Source organism: Paramormyrops kingsleyae, chromosome 12, assembly GCF_048594095.1.
Source record: "Paramormyrops kingsleyae isolate MSU_618 chromosome 12, PKINGS_0.4, whole genome shotgun sequence".
In the NCBI taxonomy this organism is placed as follows: domain Eukaryota; kingdom Metazoa; phylum Chordata; class Actinopteri; order Osteoglossiformes; family Mormyridae; genus Paramormyrops; species Paramormyrops kingsleyae.
In genome coordinates this window covers 21,861,414-21,878,266 of record NC_132808.1, presented here as the reverse complement: position 1 = coordinate 21,878,266, position 16,853 = coordinate 21,861,414, and the positions used below count along the sequence as shown (strand labels likewise).

The window sequence follows — 16,853 nt, the reverse complement described above, 5'->3', positions numbered from 1 at the left end:
TCTAGCGTGTGCCGTCTCCTGGGTCTGACAGGGCACTAAGCTTTGTTGTGTTCACGACACAGTGCCTTTCTTGCTGAGAAATACGCCCTGGTGATGTCCAGGGATTTCCTCTCGAAGATGCACTCCTGATATGGGGGTGACCTCTTCATGGAAAACGTGTATTTCTCCATGCAAGAAGGGCGCTAAGCCTGTTTTCAATACACTCCTAACCTATTTTTTGCCTTTATTTTCACTTTTTTGGGACCTCCTTCGACTATCTCTTCTTCAACCTCTCTCATCTCTGACCTTCAACTTCTGACCTCACCTGCTCAGATGGTCTTCCCTAAGATCAATCATGGCTTTCTTTCCGCTGATCAGCAGCTCATAAAACGCCGGCTGATTAAGGTAGTGCTGACTCGCTCGTGGTCCCAGGTCTTCCTCTTGGACCCTCACTCCATCATCTTATCCTCTTCATTCATCGGTTTGCGTGACTAGTCACAAACACACCAGACATGCATAGTTGGTCTTCATTCCTTCCACAGTCGTGTAAAAAAAGAATCACTATAAATACTGCCAGGTTTATAGAGCACAGTTAGCACCCATTCGCACAATAGTGTAACTTGTGACCCAAGTCTTTAATGGCATCTTGAGTAGAGGGATAAAATATATAGGCCGCAATCTTAGGTTCTTTTATGAAGTCCCCGTTGTAGTCTTTTGTTTATAGTTTATTTTATATCACTTCTATAAAGCACTTGGTTCAGCTGTAGTCAGTTAACCATCAGATCAAAAGTTTGCCCCATTTTGGGAGCTAAAAAATACCAGAATTGTGGCTTATGAACTTGTGTATGTGTTTTAAAATGCAACTTTAAAGACTATTTATTGCGACTTCTCATGCATGTAATGCGTCGCCGTTATGGTTTTCTCAAAAAGACACATCAGTGGCATAGCCGCGAGTAAAATCAGATCAAACCCATATGTTCCTATAGGAAATACAGACAAACTCCTCCATCATTAATTAACATGAAAATATACCATACATACAAGCATGCAGACACACTGTGTTTGAAAATGCAAACCTTGCTCCATGTCTTTCATGGAAGAATTCTCTTCAGCCTTTTCCTCTTTGCTGTAGAGTAACATTAGCACATTCTTAGCTTTCATGCAAATGGAATTCTGTATGCAAATGTTTGTGCGATGATTAGGACTGTTTTAACAGCGTTCCCTGATTTAAAGTGAGCATCTCCCCCCTGTCCCACTGATCAGGGAGATCAGGGTCAAGCTGGCCCTCCTGGGCCTCCTGGCCCCCCAGGTCCACCTGGCCCCAGGGGACCCCCGGGGGACACCGGCAAAGATGGCCCCAGAGGAATACCAGGGCTTCCGGTGAGTATAAGGAGGGTGATTGGTATTTACTTATTTTTTGTGGAAAAGGAGACCCCCAGAAGAATATACACCAAGGCCAGTAACGAAAATAAACTGAAGATCTATGAGCGATTGGTCCTCAAATGCAGTTTTTCTCAGACTTTGCTGCCTGATATGAATTTATGTTTTGCCTTTTGCTTTCCACAAACTCTTAACTCCTTCCATGTGTGCAGCACTGTCAGTGGCATGGTGCATTCATTTATGTGCATTTTGAACCGAAAAAAATAAAAAATAAAAGCCTGTCTTTTATTTGCTGTCATAAAATCTGATTGGCCCTCGGACAGGTTTCTGTTCCTCTTGGCATAAGTCACGGTGTAAAAATATGATGTGTTGTTTATATGTTTTCTTCCAACTGAGGTAATTATTGTTTTCAGCATTCCCGGGTGCGCGATCTTAAAACAGACAGAAGATTGTTATTAAATATGTTTCATTTTCCCAGCTGGATTTTGCCACTTCCTCCGTTTTTTCATTCACACGTGAAGGAATGCTTTCTGAATCACCCAGGGAGATACGTTCGATATTTACCTGTGCCAGAGCCTGCAGTGGCTGGCAGTGAAACAATACCTTTGCCCTTCCTTTTTTTGATAAATTTAGTGTAAAAAAAAAAAATTGCCACCGTCTGACACATTTAATATTTCCATTAAAATCTCTTCTACACCAAACAAGACACTGAATACCTGGTAACTAAATCCACAGATAGATTCTAAAACAGAATGACTGTCCGGACACCTGACACCCGGAGCCTCAAATGACACGGAGAAAGACTGAAACCTTGGAACACGGTAGTCGGGTTTCTGAACAGGAACTCTCAAATCCCACCAAATTCTCATAATAAAATCTTCAGCACCGAGAAGGGATCTGCTGAGTGGGTCTTGGAACTGCAGTTTGAATGATTTATGGCTAGAAAACAACAAATAGGGCTCTTGGTATGTTGTACCTTTTGCCCAAACATAGTGTTTTAGAAAGTGATGTAATGTTTGTTTTGCTTAGCAGACACTTAAGCTTTTAGTAAAAATTATGTACTTGTCTAAATATTATTGATATGTACCTATTTGTGCATGTAGTAAATGCATTTATTGGATTTCCTTACATGATTCTAAAACTTCATTAATTTACCACACTGATGAGGACTACACTACTCTACCACGATCTACACCTGCACGCTTGTCCAAAGATGTCCCCATAACGTACCTTTGTCTGTTGTCACAGGGTGACCTCGGAGCCTCAGGAGAAACGGGCCCAATGGTAAGTCTCTCTTGAAAATGGCAAAATGCGCATACTGTGTATATCTGCCTACTCGCTGTGCCCTGCCATGAAATGAGAAGGGGATTTCATTTGAATCCAGGCCTGAGAATATATGCCAAACAATACAGTAACCATTTTGGGTCCATCTTGTAAACATTCCCTAATGAGTTTTTTTTTTTGTTAGGGAAAAAAAACTTTTGAGGAAGTTTCTCGTGTTTTTTTTACTTTTTGAAATATAGGTATTATAATTAAGGATTCTAGTTATTTTTCCATTGACATCCAAAAACATAAATATGGTTTATTTTTGATAGCTATCTTGATAATTCCCTAAAATGTTAGCAGAAGTTATGGTTTGACTTGATTGCGATTGTGTTTATTGTAGGAAGGCTTTTTATGAGTGTGTAGAAAGTGTACGACATTTAGATTTATTTGTTCTTATAAAACCACAAATTTAGTAATAGGAACCTTCCAGCCTTTGAGCGTCAGTGACAGAGGAGTCGGTCCTGGCTGTAGTGGGAGCGCATGTGAGCACTCAGAATGGGACACTGTCACGTTTCTCTCTGTTTGCTCATATTGTTGTAATTGGCTATCCATTGAACTTTACTCCACGTGGAGAAAAACTAATCCCATTTCTTAATAGAAACTTGTGTTCAAACCCCCTGTCAGCAATTCAAAGTAATTTTCTGAAATGAATTATGTGACTCAGTCAGGGGAATCTGCAGTTGTTACTGAGAATAGCCATTTTTATCGTAAATGTTAAACCATTACCATAATTCAAAATCTCATTGTGGCTGCGTGGGTATATAAACACTGGGAGCTGAGCTAAAACATACAGCAGAAGTGGTTCACGAGGCACCGGAAAATGTTTATTTTCACACATGAAACCCATTAGAGGGGCAAACTGATCCAATTAGCAGCAACAGAATGCTGCTTTGGTGTGTAGCAAATTAAGCATCCTATAAACCCCTCCCGTCTCGTGGAAATGCGTGGGACACTCCGATGTTTACAGGCGTCAGATGCGTGAACGAGGGAGGAGGGACGGGACGCGTTGGGTGATGTGCGGATTTTGCGGGAAGGGCTGGGAATGGCACGATCCAGCTTGGAAATCCATCCATTAGGGTCACAGGGACAAGCTTAAAATTCTATTGTCCTAAAGCCACTGATTTATTTATATATCAGAATATAAATGTGCCTCAGTCCGGTCCGCTGCCAGCATTGACAAAGATGTCTCTCTTTTCCACTTCTGGTGGTGCTCCTGCAAAATGCTTCATCCAGATCGGTGCCATGGCACTAAAAATCTTTTCCAAACTTCCAAAGAAGTGTTCATGGTGACTACTTACAAAAAAATACTCTCTTGGATGGCTGTCTCAGAAACAGCTTTATAAGCCATATACATATGGTTTATTATGCAAATAACTTTCTCTCTTTTAAGAACTAGTGGATTATAACGTTATGTCTTTGTTAAGGTCAATTAAGGGGAGGGGATATGAGTGACAAACTGCACGATTTGTGTAGCTTATGTTCCACACAAGAGAATTGTTGATTGATTATGCATATTAAAAGGCCGACGCCCACTGAAGTAGCGGGATTGTAAATGTATTCATGAGGTAGAAATTACTTTTACAGCTCTTCTCCAGTTGCCATTGTGTAACTTGGTCGTGAATGCTTTGTTTCAAACCGTTCCTGGACTCCATTCTTAACTATTAAATAACCCCTAACATTTAAACAGTCCCATTGTTGTAGTCTTTCAATTAAAAAATTGGGGTTAATCTTAAAAACAATTTGGGAGAACATTTTAAAACAAATTTGAGGAAGCACTTCTTTACACAGCGTGTAGTCAGAGTATGGAATAGTCTTCCTGCTATTGTAGTGGAAGCTAAAACCATGGGTTCCTTTAAATCAGAGCTACAGTAGATAAGATTTTAACAACTCTGAGCTATTAGCTAAGTTCTCCCCAAACGAGCTTGATGGGCCGAATGGCCTCCTCTCGTTTGTAAATTTCTTATGTTCTTATGTTCTTAATTTCGATGTTGTTGAGTAGGGTTATTCAAGTCATGGTCCTTAAGGTCTGATAACTGCTGACTTTCCAGCCTTCAGGTATGAAGCCTCTTTGCCCAATCAGAATCAGTAATTACTTGACTAACTACCTGGGAGAACTGAAAACACGGCCTGGATTTGGAATTTGAGGGCCAGATTTAACAGCCCCGTTGTAGAGGATACAGTCGCTTCTGACAATGTATCCTCTTACAGTAGATGCTGTGAAGTTATAATAGGATTGTTTTTTTTTTTCTTCCAGAACATAAATTAGATATCAGTTCATACATCAAAGTGCATTTCTGCTACAAGCTAATTGTTGCTCACTGCTCTTAAGACCATGGGCAGAGATGGACTGGCCATTGGGACTAGCAAGAAAATTCCAGGTGGGATGTTGTAAGCCAAAAATGTTCAAGGTGGCCCGCTCCCCCAAGGAGTGAAAAATATCCAATTGGGATATATTTTCCCAGGCTGTTCATTCTTCTCATTCCATCCCTGACCGTAACCCTCCAGTCACACCTAAAGACACAAATGATGCAACTAAATGTACTTAAAAAAATTAAAATCACTGCTGTGATCATGGGTCACATGACGTGGCTCCCTGCAGCTGACTCTGTTTTGTCGACCGTGCCCCATTGCCCATATGGGCAAGAAAGATAACAGCCGAGTAACACACAACGGGGAATTCTGATAATCTCTGTCTGCAGGGGTTTACAGGGATGCCCCTGGGGCAGTGAACCATGCCTGGTGTAATTGCATTCTGGAGGGGAGGTACATGCCCTCGTCTGCGGGCCGCATTCCAGGGGCCCGTGCCCATTTAGCGCCGCATGGATTTTTGATCTCGTCACTATTGTTAAGGAAGAGCGCGCGAATTCCATGGCTCCATGAGCCTCCAAACATGTGGAGCTCGTTAGAACGGCGTTTTGGGCCCTCTGTCAAGCATCAAGGAGGCCCTCTTTGTAAGAGTTGTAGTCATCGTTTTGTCTTTGGTGGTATGGGACAGTAGTGGGTGTTTATGGAGGGGTGGTGTTAGCAGTCAGGGGTTTTTACCTTCTAGAGATTGCTGGCAGCACTGTGCACCTTTGCATCACGACTGGGGTGAGGGTGGTGGGGGCCAAGTTGGGGGATGGAATTATTAATGTTGAATGTTAAAGTCATGGAGGTTCTCACGGTGCCTGGCGCCGCCTCAGAGTGCCACTGTCGAGCCGCACAGTGGAGAGCAGAAGCCGGTGACTTTTTCCGCAGCCCCCTGCCAGCCTGCCCCCATGGTCAGGAAGGCGGTCACCTCGCACGGCCGACAGAGCCCACGCCCCAGCCTCCCGCTAATGTGCCGCTGGCTCATAAATGGGCTGAGGCGAAACACATTTTCTGTGCGTCTCTCATCACCTCCAAGCCAAACATGAAGTGGAGATATCCTGGCATACAGCTAGTGCCAAAAAGTAAATATGATTTTTTTCGCTTGAGATGTGTTCCATGGAAGATTAGTAATTGAAGAAGTAAACCCGTGTAGGACTGTGAAAAAAGCAGCCGTAAACATAAATAAAGATTTTTTTTTTTTTTTTGGAGCTCGTGCTCTTTAGAAATCATTTTGTTTGGAGAAACATGTTTTGCCCTCCAAAGCTTGTTTTAATGCATCATTTTGGCCGGGGCTTCTTGGAGCATTAAGGAGTTTGTACTACTCATGGGGACCTCATTTCTGCTCCAGAACAATTTGAGGAGGCCCAGGTCCAAGTATTTGGCAAATGGCTGTTTTTCTTGACTTTGTACCACACGACATGTCCATTCTTCTCAGGATGCCAGGATATGCTAATTTACCGGGACCAGCCGTCAATGTCAGATAGCAAATGCACACTAACAGATTGGAAGTTTAAACCGTCTGCGGCCGCAGCCACGCAAATTTATGAACTAGATGATTTTCGGTAAGCATGGTTTAAGAAAATTATTAAATGCCAGCTGTTTTGTGCCTTGCAGTTTACCATTATGTTGTGTAATCAATATAAAAAACAGTAATCAAACAAAGGTCACACTTTTTATGAATGGGTTAAGAGGGGCTTTTATGGAATGTTATCATATAGCTGGCGGATAGAGAAAATATTAACCTTTCATCAAGACCTAATCTCTCACTCACCATATGCTGTTTAGTCCCCCTTCCATTGCTTTGAGGACCCGTAGATTCAGGGCAGAAGAAAAAAAAATAGCTCTGTGAAACAGTCATTTCTCACTGGAGGCCTGAAAGAAAAAAAATATATTTCATTGAACCAGGAAGCTGTAAAGAAACAGAGTTTTGGCCCGAAAGTCTGGTGTTAGTGATAAAGCTATTCGGTGATTCGAGTTCAGTGACAGAGCCGAATGAAAGTGCCACTGAAGTACGGCAAAAGACATTCATTTGCAAGCGAAGGAACTGCGAGCTCTGGGTTGTTTTGTCCCTGAACAGTGACTCCTTGCTGTCCCTTAGCACCTATACGATCACTGAAGTTATGCAAAGAATGTTTTTGCCTCCTCAGAAGCTTGAGAAAAGCTTATAGATATACCTCTGTTATCCAACTGCATGTGCGATTTTTTTATATATATACTCCAGCGCACAATGGCACCATTGAACGCGGGACGCCACGTGAATATACACCACGTCTGTTCACGCCTGTTTTATGTGCCATAATTCATCAGTACCGCCGAATACAAGGCACCAGATCAATTAGGAGGCCTTAGGCGGAGGTCGGTTCGAGGGGCCGGGGCCTGTCCAAGACGACTTGGGCCGGTTCTGTGGAGTTCCCTGGATGTCTCCCAGTTTGGAAACAGGTTTGACGTGCCAGATGGCTCGTCCCAGTGCCCGAGCCAGCCGCGCAGGATTCATGCCATACAATGGCCCCAGTGAGCGGGGTGCGGATGTGCCGTGGCTAGCGGCTCACGCTGGACGGCTGGGTATTCCCAGTCGGAAAAATGCCCCCTCTCCACCAATCATATTAGGGAGTACAGGCTGTTTTGTACAAGTTTTTTTTTTTGTTGTCACTCAAGCATTATATTTTACCATTTTACTGTTGTTTCGCTGCTTTATATATTTTTTTTATTATTATTAATATTTTTCCATGACTGGGCCTAGGCGTTCTTCCCAGGCCAGGGCCGGTTCCAGCTGGTTTCCCCGGCGGAGATTCCTGAGCCGTTCTGGCACACCTCAGAGCCACTCTTACCTCATGCCTGGGGTCTGGCGGCGGCGGGTCGATGTTTGCCGGCTTGTACGGTGGCCTGCCGGGCGGAGGCCTCTCACGTCTGCGGCGGCCAGGAGAGGATGCTAGGTGCTAGTGTTTGGAGTGCTGCGTGTTCAATGTGTTTTTCCCCTCCTCATACCGCACGACGGAAAGATTCCAAATCACAGTTCATCCATCGATGTACATTTAATATAAAAACAGTATATTTCACTCGAGACATGAAAGTGGACTTTAATAATCGTAAATCCTACCCTTGATCCTGAGCTTAGGCCCCTCCTGAACCAGGGAAAACTGAGCGTGAGCTAACGGCACACTTGTAACTTTGAGCACGATGGCTTTGCCCCGAAAGCTGACTGTTACTTTCAACTTTCCAAGCGAAACAACAAAAGTCATGGTAACTCCTTCACTCCATTCGTCTTCTCTGGTTTGTACTCAACACGTGAAAGCCAGCCCTGCCCTGGATGATGCGTCTTTGCATGATGACCAGAAAACTTCCCCTGACCTGTTTTATTCCTTGTGTTTGCAGGGACCTGAGGGACCGCCGGGGCCCAAGGTAAGCTTAAATCAACCTTCCGATGAAATGTTATTTGTCACCTTTGATGAATGAGTCATATAATCTAAATAAACCACATGGACAGAAGCTACCTCTGTTTGTCTGCAGCAGTCTTGTCAACACAGGGACCTGGGTGTCTCCTGGTTTTTCCAACAGCCTATAAAGTCATCTATTAAATCAATTTAGACATTTCCTATAAGTTTGTTTTAAGACTGCAGCTGATTTTATATTTCAAATGATTTCAGTGTTGCTTTCTTTTTCTTTGGGGGGAGGGGGGGGGGGTGCGTAGTTGGAAACCTGATAATTAGTCATCAGTCAGACCACTGGAGACCCAGGAAGTCAGCCCAGCCACCTGGGGATACTGGGATTGAGCATGACACTGGTGACCCAGAGTAGGCCAATCAGACACATCCTCTCATATCTGCTGCTGGCTTACAGGACTAATTGCAGCATAGCGTGATTGTGTCAATTGCATTAATGACTCACAAAATGGGACCATCCAATTATCTTTCATTTGTTGTACCATTCAGTTGAGTTTAGGCCATACCTCTGTGCTTAAACGTTTCCGGATCTATGCAGGTGCTGTTCTGAAACACATCAGAGCAATTCAGTTTGGTGAAAAATGCTGCCTTTTCTGATAGCGCCAAGTCAGGGATAACACAGTAACAGTTACTGTAATATTCTGGGTATTCACTGAACTGTAATCTTCTCTAAACTGTATAATGTAAAATAATAATAATAATTAAAATCAAATTTCGTAAAACTGTTGGAAGCAACAGCTCAAATAGAGAGATAGCTCTAAAGAAGCTCTTTTATGTAAATTCTCCTACGGTTGACATTTACCCTGGTGCATGACCCTGCCACCGATGGAGTGCTTCACACACTGGCTGAGGTGCCCAGTGAAACTGAGGCGTCCGTATTTATTAAGCACATGGCCTATAAATACCTTAGACAGAAGCCAGGAAGGACCAATGAAAGTGTCACAATTGCAAATAGTACTCTGCTCAGTAGGATGCAGTAGTAAAATCGGTCTCTTTGGTCCCTCTGTACATATTGTATGCATATACAAAGGTATAGAGCAGTATTTCCCTATCTGGTCCTCGGAGACCCATAGCCGGTCCATGTTTTTGCTCCCTCTGAGCTCCCTGCCAAATAGGCCACGTTTTTGCAAAATGTGGACTGCCTGTGGGTCCCTGACGACCGGATTGGGAAACACTGGTATAAAAAGTACACGATTAGTGTACATAAATAACCAGTAACAAGATGTGTTGTAAGGTCCATATTGTTTTGCTAAAATGCAAAGTGAGACCCGTCTCAGCCTCATGTCAGTGGAAAGCACCAGCATCAGATATCTTACCATATGTTTATCTTCTTGTTTACAGGGCTCTTTTGGCTCTCCAGGAATTCCAGGTGCTGATGGACAGAAGGTAGGTCCATTGGGCAAAAGATATAAAAATACTGAGTAAAGAATTGCAAAAAAGCTGAAAGTATTTCTCCTGGCTAGCATACGATTTATAGACTCTTACGAGTAGTACTGCTGTTTCTTTCGGCCCCTGAGCCCCTAGCTCTGTTTCAAAGCATGCTTTCTGTCTTCTGCTCACACTGCATCGTGGGGCTTTCGGGGGGCCGGTGAGCGTGCCAATTCCTGCACCGCCCGGAGCTCCGGGGTTGCGTCATGCATTACCTGCGCCACACTGCGATCCATCTGGACTGATTAGGCCAATGCTGGGCGCCTTTCCTCTGGAACAGAGGGAGGAAAGGAGTCATTTCCTTGCTGAAGTTTCACGCTATTATCATTTTTATAGGAAAACACAAAGATATATCCTTTGGAACAATACGTGGAGAGGAAAATTGCATCTGCTTGAAGTTGCTAGATGTAACCATTGCCTGTGCTACAAATACAGCTCTGAAAAAAATTAAGAGACCATTTCATATTTTTCACAAATATGCATTTTTAAATCCTAGTTTAGTTCTGATTCTGCTGTCAGAAGGCTACACTGCAAGCCAGGCTACTTCCAGGCTCAAAGTTTCTAAGACAGCAGTACACAAGAACAAGGTGAAGCAGGAGGCACTGGGAACGACCAAAAACCAGACAGGTAGAGGGCAGAAGGAACTTTCTAATGCCAGAGATCACCGTCAACTTTTCTGGCAATGCCTCATAAATGGGAGGATGACCTTAAGTGACCTTCAGAAAGAACGGGAAACATTAAGTGGTGTGAAGTGCACTGCTAGGACAGACCTAAAGACCCATAAAGCAAGGAAGAAGCCCTTCATCAGTGAGAAGCAGTGAAGAGCCAGACTGGAGTTGGCAAAAAGAAATGTATATTTACACAGGCGCATTCCCATAAATGGAGAAATTAGTGAAACTGAAAATTTTGCTGTGGTCTCTTAATTTTTTCCAGAGCTGTATATATATCAATGTTTGTGCTACAAATATTTAATTATATGTCTGGTAGGATATGGAGTGTGGATGACAGGTTTGTTCTGTGGTCAACTGAGGAAGCTAGCAGAATCGGACGCGCAAACCAGGAAATTATAGAATGGGTTCAAAGGGAGAATCATCTGTACTTTGTCAAAGGTAGTTTCTTTCTTTGATGAGCAGAGGATGATCCTGGAAAGGACAGAAAGAAACACATAAAGTAGAAAGAAAGACATAAAGTATACAAGTAGGTGGCCCACAGAAAAGGAACTCCCTATGTGGAAGAAAGCAGATTTAGGAGAGCTTAGCTGGAAGCCTTGAAATATAGCACTTACAGATGAATTACGAAGTGAATGGTCTGTTTATTATCTAGTTTGTTAGGTCTTGAGAAGAGACACACTCCTGTAAGACATGTTATTGCATTTTTGAAGTCTCTCCTCCTCTGATTAGAAGGAGATCCGGAATCAATCAAACAGCAATAGAGGCAGTAATAAACTTACTAGAAAATTTATTAGAAAAGAGAAAGCAGACATAGAAGTCTGAAGAGTAAAAAACGAAGACTTGAGGAAACAAAAGAAGAAGAGGAAAATTACAGGTGGAACAAACAACTAGTGTATAAGAGCGGGAAGACTCCCTCCCAATGGTGCACATTCAGCTTGGTTGTCTGTAGTGTCTGTGTTCCCATGGCCAAGACTAAAGGAACTTAAACTTGCCTGGTTCAAATTCTTGTTGTGTTTCTACAACAAGTAAAATATTTGTCTCATATTTGTAGATAGAAACATTTAAACATTTCAACAGTTTAACAGCAGCACTGTACAGATTTCCTCTTTGGTATAAAAAAAAACACAAAAAGTAAATTACTAGTCCACCCAAAGAATCATGTGATTTATTATTTGATTGTTGAAAATTCCAGTAAATAGAAAAAGGGCGTCTTCACATTTTTCCCGCAATCAATGTAAGCTACACCATTGTTTAAACAGAAAAAAAGTCATAAGAACAAAGTAAATGTTTTGTTAATAGAAAACAGAGACCACATTTAGTCAAGAGTCATGCTACTCTTGAAGACAATTGAATGCAAACTCCCCTGAATCTGTCATTGTGTTGGACCATGCCTGATGTTGGATGGTTGGATGGTTGGATGATGCCTTCCTCATCTACAAAAGTTCAGCTGTGATGTTTAGATTGTGTTCATGTGGAAACTCCGGAAAAAGTCATTCACAGAAAGTTTATGGAGAAACCAGCCAAAGAAATACGAGTCTGTTTCAAGATAAATACGAGATGACACGAGAAGCCCTGCCCCAGCTATTAAAGATTCTGTCTGTTTCTAAGTAATAAGTATTCAGCAGTCCGACAGCTTGTTCTGCCGCCTATGTTCTTAGTTTCTACCTTAGGTTTAGCCTTAAAATGTGCTAATATTTCACTAATCGGAATGACCCAGGAGCCCTGAATCCATGAACCTCAAGCCTTTGGATTCACAGATTCAGTGTTTAATTTAGAGAGCCCTCTTTATGTAGCTTATGACATCCAACTGTTTTCCAGTGCTTTGTCTGGGTCTATTTAAGTTTGTCTTTTTGGATAAAGGTTTGCATGCTCTGTTATAGGGAGAGACGGGCTTCCCTGGAATCGATGGGACCCCTGGTGTCAAGGTTTGTGCCACCTTGTCATGACTGGCCCCTGTCATTGCTTTCTATTGCCTTTCTTTGCCTTTACCATATCTGCTACCGTTTTCCATGGATTTTTTCATTATGTTGTCACATGTGACGAGTCAGTGAGGAAGGGTCGGCCATTGCCCCATCTCATCAGTTCTGCGGAATTCTCACTGAAGGACACGCCATGTCTATCGTTCCACTTGCCGCATTACACCTTTGCCGTTTGTTGCGTGGTTGAGAAAAGCTTGAGACGTGCTTGAGACCAATGACAGGTGCCAGATGGCACCAGCAGTGATGGGGATGTTTGGGAAGTCCGCTACCATCCACGTTCCATGTCATTTGATATCCAGGCATATGGGTGTCATCTCGCGGTGACATCATGGGACGTCCATTGACAGTTCTCTGTTGTCTGTGCTGGTCTGGTGTGTTTATGCTGGTCTGGGTTTTGGGTTTATTTAAATATAATTTGGGTTGAATCTCAGGGGCTATTGTTGGGCAGGGGGGAAGCCTCGAAACGTGACACCCTTGCTTTAATTTAACAGGAAGTGCAGATAGGATCTGCAGTCGTTCCTGGCCGTAGCAGGGTTAGTGGAATGGTGTTTAATGGTGTTTAACACTCCTTGCTTTTTTCTCAACAGGGTGAAATGGGAGAACAGGGTGAAAAGGTAACATTATCAGACGTTCATTGGCTTTATGGAAAATGATGTCACTTCAACCCCCCCCCCCCCCCCCAAGTCAGCAGTCAGAATGTTTAATGATATTTTTCTTCTCTCAGATGTGCATTCTGTTCAGTAACACTAGCAGACAGACTCATGACAGCCATAATATTTGACTTTGCTCTGTGGATCAAAGGGAAAAAAATACTTGATACTATATTTAGGAGATTTTATAATTTATTTCTTCTTGGTCTCTGCAAATCGTTCTGATACCAATACTGTACCGTCGCGACAGGTTTAAAGTCTCTGCTAACCTGCATTGCTTTTCAAGATGCACACCGACTTTGATTCAGAATGTTCTGGATTTTACGATTAAATTCAATACAGTATAATTCAGCTTATTTTCGCGTAGCACCTTTCCCAACATAAATTACTTTAACAAAGGTTCAGTAGTAATAACAGTGTCATAGCTGGGAATAGCAGAAGTTAATATAGAGCTTTATTAAGAGTCTGAGCAGAGAAAAGCCAGGGCACAGCATGGAAGATGAATGAAAACATTCTGCGATGGTTAATAAAAGGAAAGAGCTGCTGATAGTCCAGGTCAACAGGCTGCCTGACGCCTTTCTAGTCAGAAATGAATTTCCTCCGGTCATCTGTGGTGTCCCTCTGCCTCTACTGAGGGCCCAGGTTCCAGACCTTGCAGCTCACACAAAATTGAAGTTCTCCACAGATTCAGGGACACCCGGGGGTGGGGGGAAGGAAGTAAACACAGAGTCAGTCAGTAGCGATACAGGGATGACATTACACTACCTGTCAGGATGTTCCGCAGACTGGGAACCCTGCAGCCAGCCGCTCTTTCATTCGTTCTAGGAATTAAGAGAAGACCTGCATCCTGCGGTCTGAGAGTGTATTTCATCTTATGCACATTAATCAACTCTGTGAGATAAGCGGGGGCCAAACCTTTCAAGAAGTCCATCCTGAGCCAGAAGCTAGTGGAAAGACAATGAACGGGCGTTGCATGATTATATATTTCTAGCTGTGGTTACAGTCCCTGCTGCTGCACTCTGAATTGGCTGCAGGACATAGAGTTTGAGGTTAAAGAAAGACAGTGCCGTAGTATAACATTTTATAAAGAATGTAGATATACATTTTTCCATATCTTGAACTGTAAGCAATCGCCTTAGTTTTGCAATATTTATGAACTTACAAGCATATTTTGGATATAGAGTTAAAAAATACTTATTATTGGCCTGGTTTGAGCTAAAAGTTCTGAGCTGATTCAGCACAACAAAACTTTAAGCCCTCAGAGTTAAGGAGGCCTTTTTTCAGTAATAGTAAAATTTATTATTATTTGGGTTTAGAAAGAGCTGATTGTCATTATCAGAGTTTTGGTCAGGCTGTTACACTGTTTAAATGGGGGGTTTGTATATTACCAGCAAATAAAGATTTTAGGCTTCTGCATGATCTACATTATGAGCATTTACGAAGTAGTGGGAGAATAGTATTGGCTCCATCCCTGTGGGACTCCATATTTGACTAATGACAATGACTTCCTATACTCCCCAGCTCCGCTTCCCACTCTGTCCCACCTCACTGATTGGTCGACAGTTTTTCGGATGAGCATATGTCGTAACCTTTTGGCCCAGATAGTCTTGTCTTGCTAAAGTCAGTTATGCTGAATCTTATAAGAGCCACAGCTCAGTGGAGACCTAGTTAGCTAAGATTAGAAGCTTGCTCAGCTGCCGAGCAAAAGGGCTACATTGTTCCCTTCTCAGATATTTGCATTGTTTGCTGTTTTTGGCTGGTAAAAAATGAGGGGGAAAATGCTTTGTGTTCTCGGGGTTTTGAGCAAGACAAATAGCATTTTTTATGACTCATCACACTGGCATTATTCATAGAGGTCTTCATTAAACTGTCCTAATATTTCCGTTTACTCAACATGACATGGCATCAGTTCAGGAATGGGTCTGTAGGGGGTAGTATGGAGAGGGCTTAGTGATCCAAAATTGCATGCCTTTAAACTGCCTTATACTGGATACTAAGACAAAAATGCGACCAGACTTGGAAGTTATTCTGTGGTTATGGAACTGAAAAAATGAACAACTACTGGTACTAGTCTGCACTACTCATTGCCATTTTTCTCCACCACCAGGGCGACATGGGCGAAGACGGGCTGAAGGGTGAGGTGGGCGAGAAGGTAGGGCATCTTCATTCTTCGGCGTCTACTTTTTGCGTCATTGCTGTTGCATTTAGGAGCTCTGCAGCATCCTACATCTTATTCCTATCATGAAACATCCGGGAGAAGCTGGCCGCCCGTTCACAGCTGGCGCCCCTTAATCCAAACCTCATGATCCAGAACATGGAGCTATGGGTGTAAATTGGACCCACATGCAACGTGACGCTAAACTGCAGCCTTAGCCTGAGCTCTTTTCATGGGATTCACCGTGTTTCCTGCTTGGATGCGCCCTTTGCATCAAAGTACCGACTTTCCCTGGACACAGCGTGCAGCAGGTACCCTTGGATGAGGATTTACCTGTTTTCTTTGTAAGGGATAGTCAAGGATGGGAGGGCTGTTGCAAAGCACAAACTTTAACCCTTCAGCCTGGCTTGAGGAGTCGGAACAGATGTTACATTTATTTTAGGGGTGATGAAGCCTTTCATTCAGTGGGCTTCAGTAGGGCCTGTGGTGTGAGTGTTTTACTCAAAATATGTGATGTAGTCTGACACAATAAAGAACACAAGGTTGTCATAAAAGTTAAAAACATAGATATTAAATATAAGAGATGTAAAACATTGTGGCATATCCATAAAAATCTCACATGTCAAGTTTAGTATTTTACTGAAGTGTCTTTCAAACACCTTTTAAAATATGGGGCGAGACCGTTTTGATATGGGAAAGATGGACACCGCAGGCAAAAATGTGTGATCAATGTGTTTCCGACAATTTATCGCCGGCTGAAGCAGAGCTGCTTTGTAAATTTTCGTTTTCGGACATTTTCATTTTAAGCCAAAGACCAGCGTCTGTCGATGCGAGTCTGGGAGAACGTGAGAGAAAGGGAATGGCTCCATAAAGGTCTTCTGGGCTGAGACAGTTTCGATGTTTGCAACAGGAAAGCAAAGGGCCCAAAGTTGGTTCAGAGAGAGTTGGGGAAAAAAACCATCAGGAACTCCGAATGACTGGAAATAAATGCTCTGCAGCGAGTCAGCTACTTTGCCTTCCTGTGCACTTCCCAGAAAAATGTTCCCATTTACCAAATATCAAAAGCAGCAAAATAAAATCAAAGCATAGCTGTACAAGTGGCTGTAAAAATAGAACCCGATCGAGGAAGCAGTCAGTTATAATTATTTATTGCCGTGACATTAAAAAATCTGATCAAACTATTAAATGTGTTTCAGATAAGGAAAGCAATGTATATTTTTTTGGCCACGTAAAATAGCGAGCATATGTTGAGTGTAATTAAGTTTTAAATAAATAAGGACATAATTCACATGGTCTTTGTGTAGCCAAGCTGATTTAATAAGAATCAGATGTATAAGAGTGATTAATTATACAGTAGCTTGCAAAGCATGGAATATTTGTTCAACACACATGCACTTACACAAAATGGACCCCAGAAAACTATTGTACAATATGTGGAACTTCAAAGAACTTGACTTTAAATGACAGAGATCAGACTCAGATTATTTTAATTGCCT

At 42.6% G+C, this 16,853-nt stretch overlaps 1 protein-coding gene across 1 annotated transcript in view; it reads left to right on the top strand.

The window, feature by feature from the left end:
- Positions 1-16,853, top strand: part of LOC111835506 (uncharacterized) — a 147,831-nt gene that overhangs the window by 102,773 nt on the left and 28,205 nt on the right. The window contains exons 8-15 of the mRNA XM_072697715.1: positions 313-384; positions 1,243-1,359; positions 2,608-2,643; positions 8,407-8,433; positions 9,816-9,860; positions 12,454-12,498; positions 13,140-13,166; positions 15,310-15,354. Coding sequence (XP_072553816.1) covers positions 313-384; positions 1,243-1,359; positions 2,608-2,643; positions 8,407-8,433; positions 9,816-9,860; positions 12,454-12,498; positions 13,140-13,166; positions 15,310-15,354 — 414 coding nt within the window. The remainder of the gene's footprint in view (positions 1-312; positions 385-1,242; positions 1,360-2,607; positions 2,644-8,406; positions 8,434-9,815; positions 9,861-12,453; positions 12,499-13,139; positions 13,167-15,309; positions 15,355-16,853) is intronic.